Source organism: Thunnus albacares, chromosome 16, assembly GCF_914725855.1.
Source record: "Thunnus albacares chromosome 16, fThuAlb1.1, whole genome shotgun sequence".
NCBI classification, from domain to species: domain Eukaryota; kingdom Metazoa; phylum Chordata; class Actinopteri; order Scombriformes; family Scombridae; genus Thunnus; species Thunnus albacares.
Genome location: NC_058121.1, coordinates 568,290 through 577,626, shown reverse-complemented (window position 1 = coordinate 577,626; position 9,337 = coordinate 568,290). Strand labels below are relative to the sequence as shown.

The following is a 9,337-nucleotide window of genomic DNA, read 5'->3' as shown; positions in this document are numbered from 1 at the left end:
CTCTTGATCTTATCAGAAAAAATCAAAAGAGATTCTTCCTGGATATATCATATTTCTGTACTATCTGTTTAAAGCCCATAAGAATCTAAATCTGAGAGAGGTCCCACAAGGAAGAAATACCCTTCGAGGTCCCATGTTTGACCCCACCAAGGGGTGAATGACCTATATACAATGCTGTGCCTGATTGTATCCTGTGTAGACACTGATGGAGGGCTGAAGATGCTGCTGCTGCTTTAGACATTGTAGTGGATGTTAACCTGGATCTTCCTTCAACACATAGTACTGCTCCAGTCTGAATTATTAACTCCCCCGCTTGTTATCCCTCACCCCAGACTTTAACGAAGTTGTAAGCAGCTCCTTTATAGTAACCAGAACAGACCATCAGAAATGCAAATGTGCTGGTGTATATTCTCCCTCATGGCGTCTCCTCAGCCACATGTGACACAACCTGCAGTATACAGAAGAACCGACAGGAAGAGAAAAAAAGAGAGAATGTATAAAAAAGTAAGTAGGAGCATCTGAGAATGAAGTGTAATTACATGTTTGCTCATCAGTGGCAGAGCTACACACTTGTTAAGTGGTGGGAGAGTTTGCATGTGTATGCGTATGTGCTCTGTGACTGTGTCTGTATGTTGCATACTGTATACATGCATGTGGGCACAGAAGCAGCTGGTTTGTTTTATATCTAACCAGTGGATATGCCAAATGACCCTGTAACATGCATGCATTTATCAAACTGTAAACCTTGGCAGGGGAAGGTTGTATATCCTCAGCAGTGTGAGAAACATTGCAGTGCAGAGTGCTTGAATGACTTCTGTATATTTACATGGGTTTTAAATGCTCAACAGTTCAACACTCCATCCCACAGCTCACAGCTTGGCTGCTCACATTGTCACCAGCTGCAATGCACTGAACCACAAACACTCAACAGGGTCACTCTCTCTTTTGCTCTGATGATTTTTCAGGATTAGTGGATATCATACTAGTAGATATAGTGCTTAACTTAAAGGCTTTTTAAATAACTTCTTCTTTTGAGCAAAGATCCTTTCCCTGGGGATTCCTGTCCCTTAGAGAGAGGATTTGTTTCCTCTGTGACAGTAATGAGTAGCTCCCACAGAAAACCACTGTGTTGAATAATTGACTGTAAACACTCAGGGAATGTTAATTAAGCCTCTCACACAACCAAACAGATTCAGTGGGTAATTTTGTGCTCTGGGGACAGGGAAACCTCATGCAGCTCAGTATGTGTAAAGCAACTTCAAAATAAATTAGTTGAAAGCAAAAAAGCCTTTATGCTTCCATCAGTGTGGAGTACATGGTGGTCTGCAGAGCATTCACAGACTGAAAAATGGCAGCAGCAGTTTAGCAAGGAATCATTTCATTCAAATGTGGCTGAGAATAAAGCCAGGACAGCAGCAAGATCAGAGTAAGTAACACAAACATATTATACTTGCAGCACTGTGCTGATACTCTGACCAGCTGAAGTAAAATAAGTAAAAACCATGAAAGTGGCCCCTATTACACCCCATTGCCTTGGTTAACCCAAACTGAGGTCTCTATATGAGATGTGACAAAAATATCTGTATTCAGATTTATTATACTTGAAGTGGGTGTGGTTTACAACAAACTTATGAATAAATGGTATACTCTGCTTCATTTTCTGCATTATATTGTTTTATTTTTTACTCAAAAAAATAAAAAAGCCTTTGCACAGAGGGTAAGCAGAATAGCCATAGTTAAAATGAACATTCCCTGAAAATCAAGTACCTGTAATGACACCACTTAACACACACACCTGGGCTGGCTTTTACTTCTGGGTGATCTCTCCACACTTCCAAGTCACACAGCAGTTTATACCATTCATTTTAATAGCTCTAACAATATCCAAGGGGACTAGGTGTTGGAGTAGGTGTTTGCTTCTCAGCTTCAGGACCACTTTAAACATAACAACCTAAACTTTCAGTCAGGTTTTCGTTCAGCACACAGCACTGAAACAACTTTGCTTAGGGCTGTGAATAACCTGCTCATGGCAGCTGATGCAGGGTCCCCTGCTCTCCTGATTCTCCTTGACCTGAAAGCTGCATTTCACACTGTATTCAATAAGAGCACCCCCACATCACCATTGGAATGTCAGACTCTGCACTTGGTTGGTCTGCAAGTGGTTTCAATCCTACCTTTCAGGTAGGACTGAGTATTTCTCACTGGAGGATGCAGGTCTAGACCTCTCCCTGTCACTGTGGTGTCCCACAAGGATCGGTTCTTGGCCCCATCCTGTTTACTCTCTACATGCTCCCCCTTGGATGTGTCATCAGCAGACATGTCTGGATGTCTTTCCATTGCCATGGTGATGATACCCAGCTGTACGTCAAAACTGTCCCAAGCATTTTTTAAAATATGGTGAAGGTTGAAGCTAGCAGAATTTGAGTGTGCAGTTACCCTTTAACTTTATTATAAGAATATCATCATTAGTGATAGTAATGATGGTCAAAATGACAAAAATAAGACTGAGGTTAAATGAAAAGGCTCGGCAGTCACTGCATTTGGATGCCAGATGCAGTTACTCCTCACTTTTAAAAGATAATTAACAATAGTTTTAAATTTTTTGCAGAGGGAGGAAATGTTCAGGGTTGCTGTGTTGTGTTTGGTTTCTTTATTGAGTTTAGGCTTGTTCAGAAGAGATTCTAGGTTGTCCTGGAGAAGCTTATTATTTGCTTCTAACTAATCCTCTCCCTCACACTCTGTGCCTGATACCACTTTCAGACAGCAGACGCGCATTGAGTCCCCCCCTGTCATACATGCCTGTTGGACCCATTTATGAGACAGCCTGTTTCCACTGTTAGCAGAGACATACTATTTAATTTATTTACATTCCTGGTAGCAACGCCAGGTCATCAAAGTCAGGCAGCCTTGACCTGCATCCAACCCTGGTCGAGAGAAGGGATGACTGACTTGCGTTGACCCATACAGATGGACTCCTGATGTGGGTTTACCCAGGGTCACTCTGTTGGTCTGAATGAGGTCTGAATGCTTGTATGTACATTTGTGTGTGGCCTCACAGAAACAGGGTTTAGCTCTAAGTGTCCAGCAGAGGGCCTTCTTTAATCATCTGACAGTATGGAGTCAGTAAAGAGGTCAAGGCCCTATTATTGTTATTCTGTATACACTAACACACACACACACACTAACCACACTAACTCCAGGAGACGATAACCTTTGTGGGTTAATCACTGCATTTCACTGGGATAGACTCTTACAGCCAGACTAACATGACTGAAGCATGATGGGATTGTGGAAGCTGCTGCAGGGCCTAAAATCAAGAAGAATACAACAAAGGACTCTTCTTATGGGGCCCTGTTGGAGCCAACAATAAACTAAAGGGTTTTAAGAAATCTGCCCCTCTTTCTGCCCACATGACACCTAAATAAAACACTTTCTATGTCATCTTCTGATTTTATGCAATTGTAGAATGAGAACTGAGTCAACTTATTCAACTTCTTCTCAGAAGATCACTGAATTCAAATTTGCTTTATTGGCATGATTGTCACAATAACAATATTGCCAAAGCATCAAGAGTCAATTAAACAAAGTTACAGTGACATAACATTAAGATTGATTTATATTAATTTTTTGTATTGTATTGTATTGTATTTGTATTTAGTATATATATGTATCTACACACACATACACACACACACACACACACACACACACACACACACCACACACATATATATGTATACACATACATAGTATATACTATGTATGTTTCATTTTTTTTGTATGCAAATACACAAGAAAATGACAATAAACTAAATCTTGAAATCTGAAATTCTGTCTCAACCTCATCTGTCAAACAGTGACCACATATTCTGTTTTCTTTTGGTTGCCATGATTTTTTGTGACATCCTTTTTCGATTGCCAATTTGTGGTCACTGAGCCTGTACTTGGTTAGGATCTGTTTCTGCTGTCTATCTCTGACATTAGAGAAATATTCTGCTAATTCATAATCTCTATAGATTACACTACTGATAGATATCAGGGAAACTAGCTCGCTAGATATTTTAAAAGAAAATTAAAAACTTAACTTTTCACTTAAGCCTTCACCTAGCTTCTCTGTCAACTTCCTACTTATGCACTGCTGCACTTCTTTTAATTTTCACTTTCGGTTTTATTTATATAGAGCCAAATCATAAAAAAAGTTATCCCAGGGGACATTTCACATAGAGCAGGTCTAGACTGTACTCTTTAATTTACAGAGACCCGACATTACCCCATGAGCTAGCACTTGGCAACAGTGGCAAGGAAAAACTCCCCTTTAATGGGAAGAAACTTTAAGCAGAACCGGGCTCTAGGTGGGCAGCCATCTGTCTTGACTTGTTGGGTTGAGAGAGAAAGAATGAGGGAGTGGGACAGGGGGGAGAGAGACACAGAGAAGCATAATAACAACGATAATAACAACGATAATAATAACAGAGATATGACTTGTAACAATAATAACAATAATGGCAGGAGAAGGTTTCAAGGCAGGACACTTACAGGACCATGCCACCATCCCTGCAGCCATGGCCCACAACTCAGACTCCGGATTTTTCTGTGAGACGAGAAAGCACAAAAACTCCAGGGAAGAAGCTAAGTTAGTAACATACATTAATGGTACATAAATGCATACAGATGGAGAGGAGGAGGAAGAGGAGGAGAGAGGAGCTCAATGCATCATGGGAAGTGCCCCGGCAGTCAAGGCCTATAGCAGCATAACTAAGGGCTGATCCAAGGCAAGTCTGGCTAGCTATAACTATAAACTTTATCAAAAAGGAAAGTTTTAAGCCTACTCTTAAACATAGAGAGGGTATCTGCCCCCAGGACCGAATCTGGAAGATGGTTCCACAGGAGAGGGGCCTGATAGCTGAAGGCTCTGCCTCCCATTCTATTTTTGCAGACTGTAGGAACAACAAGTAAGCCTGCATTCTGGGAGTGCATTGTTCTCGTGGGATAATAGGATACTAATCTCTTTAAGATACGATGGTGCCTGACCATTAAAGGCTTTGTAGGTGAGGAGAAGGATTTTAAATTGTATTCCAGATGCCAATACAGGAAGCCAATGTAGTGAAGCTAAAATGGGAGAAATGTGATCTCTTTTTCTAGTTTTAGTCAGTACACGTGCAGCTGCATTCTGGACCAGCTGGAGAGTCTTTAGAGACTTGTTAGGGCAGCCTGATAATAAGGAGTTTGTTTAACTGATTGGTTTCATCTGGCTTCATTGATAAGTTGGGTATTTGGGTATCATCTGCATAACAATGAAAATTTATGGAGTGTTTCCTAATAATATTACCTAAAGGAAGCATATACAAGGTGAATAGTATTGGTCCAAGTAAAGAACCTTGTGGAACTCCGTGTCTAACCCTTGCCTTCACGGAGGATTAATCATTAACGTGTACAAACTGAAATCGGTCTGATAAATAGGACTTAAACCAGCTTAATGCAGTTCCTTTAATGCCAATTAAATGTTCCAGTCTCTGCAAAAGGATCTGAGGGTCAATTGTGTCGAATGCGGCACTAAGATCTAACAGGACAAGTATAGAGAGAAGTCCTTTGTCTGATGCAGTCAGAAGGTCATTTGTGACTTTCACCAGTGCTATCTCTGTGCTATGATGTGCCCTAAATCCTGACTGAAAATCCTCAAATAAACTATTGTTATGTAGAAAGTCACATAACTGATTAGAGACTGCTTTCTCAAGGATCTTAGAGAGAAATGGAAGGTTAGATATAGGTCTATAATTGGCTAAAACACCTGAATCAAGAGTAGGCTTCTTAAGAAGAGGTTTAATTACAGCTACTTTAAAGGACTGTGGTACATAGCCTGTTACTAAAGACAGATTGATCATATCTAGTAAAGAAGTGCTAACTAAAGGTAAGGCTTCCTTAAGCAACCTAGTTGGGATGGGGTCTAAGAGACAGGTTGATGGTTTAGCTGAACAAATCATTGAAGTTAGTTCAGAAAAGTTGACTGGAGAAAAACAGTCCAAATATATGTCAGGATTTACAGCTGTTTCTAAGGTGCCTGTGTTTGGGGACTGAATGGTGCCTGTTGAGGGCAGGAGGTGGTTAATTTTGTCTCTAATAGTTAGAATTTTATCAATAAAGAAGCTTATAAAGTCATTACTACTGAGAGCTATAGGAATACATGGATCAACAGAGTTATGACTCTTTGTCAACCTGGCCAAAGTGCTGAAAAGGAACCTAGGGCTGTTTTTATTCTCTTCTATTAATGCTGATTAATAGGTGGCTCTGGCATTACAGAGGGCCTTCCTATATGTTTTAAGACTATCTTGCCAGACTAAGAGAGATTCTTCCACTTTGGTGGAATGCCAAATACCTTTCCAATTTTCGCGATGTTTGCTTTAATTTGCGGGTTTGGGAGTTATATCATGGAGCTTAACCTCTTATGTTTTATTATCTTCCTTTTTAAGGGGGTGATGGAGTCGAGTGTTTTTCTTAATGAGCCTGCAGCACTATCAACAAGATTATCAATTTGAGAGGGACTAAAGTTAACATAAGAGTCCTCTGTAGTATTGAGACATGGCAGTGAATTCAGTACTGATGGAATTGCTTCCTTAAATTTATCTACAACACTATCAGATAGACATCTAGTGAGGACATTTTTGTCTAATGGTGTGTAATTCAGTAATAGGAATTCAAAAGTTATTAAAAAATGATCTGATAGAATAGGATTTTGTGGAAAAATTATTAAATGTTCAATTTCAATCCCATAAGTCAGAACAAGGTCTAGGGTGTGGTTAAGACAGTGAGTGGGATTATTTACACACTGAGAGAAGCCAATTGAGTCTAATAATGAGATAAATGCAGTACTGAGACTGTCATAATCGACGTCCACATGAATATTAAAATCACCTACTATAATTACTTTATCTGTACTAAGGACTAAATACAACAAAAACTCTGAGAATTCAGATAGGAATTCAGAGTACGGGCCAGGAGGACGGTACACTATAACACATAGAACTGTCTGTAAAGTTTTCCAGGTTGGCTGAGAGAGACTAAGAACAAGGCTTTCGAATGAGTTATAATTAAATTTAGGTCTAGGGTTGATGATTAGGCTTGAGTTGAAAATGGCTGCGACTCCTCCTCCTCGGCCAGTGTCTCGAGGAATATGAGTGTTAATATGACTGGGGGGAGTGGATTCATTAAGGCTGACATATTCTTCATGACACAGCTAGGTTTCAGTAAGACAAAATAAATCAATATGATGATCTGAAGTTAAATCGTTTACTAATACTGCTTTAGATGACAGAGATCTAATGTTCAAGAGTCCACATTTAATAATCTTATTTTGTTGTACTATTGCAGTAGCGTTTTTAATTTTTACTAGATTTTTATGTATGACTCTTCTTTTGTTTACTTTGGATTTAATTGATTTAAGTGGTCGGGGGACAGACACAGTCTCTATGTGGTTTTGGGTGGGTAACTGCTCTAATGGAAGCGCAGAGAAGCGTGTAAGACTGCAACTCTGCTTCCTGGTCTCAACTCTGGGTTGTCATGGTTTTGGTCTACCAATAAACTCAGCCATATTTCTAGATATGAGAGCAGCTCCATCCAAAGTGGGATGTATGCTGTCTCTCCTAATCAGACCAGGTCCTCCCCAGAAAGTCTGCCAATTATCTATGAAGCCCACATCGTTTGCTGGACACCACCTCGACAGCCAGCAGTTGAATTGTGACATGCGGCGATACATGTCATCACTGGTCAGATTAGGCAGCGGTCCAGAGAAAATTACGGAGTCTGACATTGTTTTTGCAAATGTACACACCGACTCAACATTAATTTTGGCGACCTCCGATTGGCGTAATCGGGAGTTGTTGCCGCCTACATGGATGACAATAGTACCATATTTACGTTTATTCTTAGCCAGCGGTTTTAAATTTGACTCAGTGTCGCCCGCTCTGGCCCCAGGAATACATTTAACTATGGCTGCTGGTGTCGCTAACTTCACGTTTCTGACTATGGAGCTGCCAATAATCAGAGTTTGTTTCTCAGCGGGTGTGTCACTGAGTGGGCAGAACCTGTTTGAAACGTGAACTGGTTGGTGGTGAACCATGGGCTTCTGCTTAGGGCTATGCTTCCTTCGGACAGTCACCCAGCCACCCTGGCTTCCCGGCTGCTTGGGAGCTACCGGGGGAGTGGGAGCTACGCTAGGTCGGCCCGCACTGGCTACTGGGGGCTGGTTAACTACATTAGCTGCTGATTGTTTTTCCATGGTGTGGAGCCGCGCTTCCAATTCACTAAGCCTTGCCTCCAGTACTGCAAACAAACTACACTTATTACACGTACCACTATCACTAAAGGAGGCAGAGGAATAACTAAACATAATCATTGTTCATTCTCCTTTGTGGAATCAAACCAAATGTTCAGTAACATCATACTGAGAAAATAGAATTACATTTGTGCATCTGGTTACCCAATAAGTGACTACGTTTCATTTTTGCTAACGTTAGATTGGTATTATGTTAGCAAGTACCTGGCAGGCACAAGAGAGCATTTTCAGTTGGAAGTTTGAATTACTGGTATTTAAACATTTTCACTACTGCTTGCAAGTCGAGTTTAAAGATTATTTTTTGATGACTGTTTTCTCTAGAACTCTTGAATACTAACATTAGTCTGGCCTGATCTATACCTACACCTTGTTTATCCTTGTTTGCTTTCATTTCATAATCAATAATAGCCTTCTATCTGAAGCACATAACAGTTAAAGTTTATTCAAATATGTAGCCAAGTTGATTAAAACATGTTGGCTGCTGAGCCCCAAAAGATAGAGTGGTTATGTTGGTTATTTTAGCTCAAGTGTGTTTCTAAGCTGGAGCTAGGTTGCTGCATATATACTGTAGTTTGTTGCCAAGCTGTAGTAAAACCTGGGACATATTAGTGATTTGTTTCATGTTGCTTTCAGGTACTTCATTGTGATTAACCCTGAGAATGGAACAGAGGCCAGCTGGGGAAAGTAATGCCAAGAAGACAAACAAGCTCACAGTGAATCCTCATCACCACTCTTCTGAAGAACTTAATGTCACTTCATGAATGTAAGTTAGGTGTCCTTCTTGAATGAAATGTTTCTCTCTCCCATTCAATGGTTTCATTTCTCTTTTTCTCACTCTGTGCTCGATTTTCATTCTTGTTTCTTTCTCACTCAGTGAGATGTGAGCCTGGAAGCCTGGATGCCAAACTTTCCCCAATTATAACCCAGGATATTCGAAAGCATCACAAAATGTGTTATCCTGTAATCTATTTATTTGTGCTTTTATATTTTTTTAAACAGTAGTTTGCA

General features: G+C 40.3%; 1 protein-coding gene across 1 annotated transcript; it reads right to left on the bottom strand.

Moving 5' to 3' along the window:
• Positions 1-7,564: 7,564 nt before the first annotated feature.
• LOC122965598 lies at positions 7,565-8,389 on the bottom strand (the record flags this gene model as incomplete). Its single annotated transcript, XM_044329752.1, has 1 exon — positions 7,565-8,389. A coding segment is annotated over exon 1 (825 nt), but the record flags the coding sequence as incomplete, so codon positions are not given.
• Between the last annotated feature and the right edge of the window lie 948 nt (positions 8,390-9,337).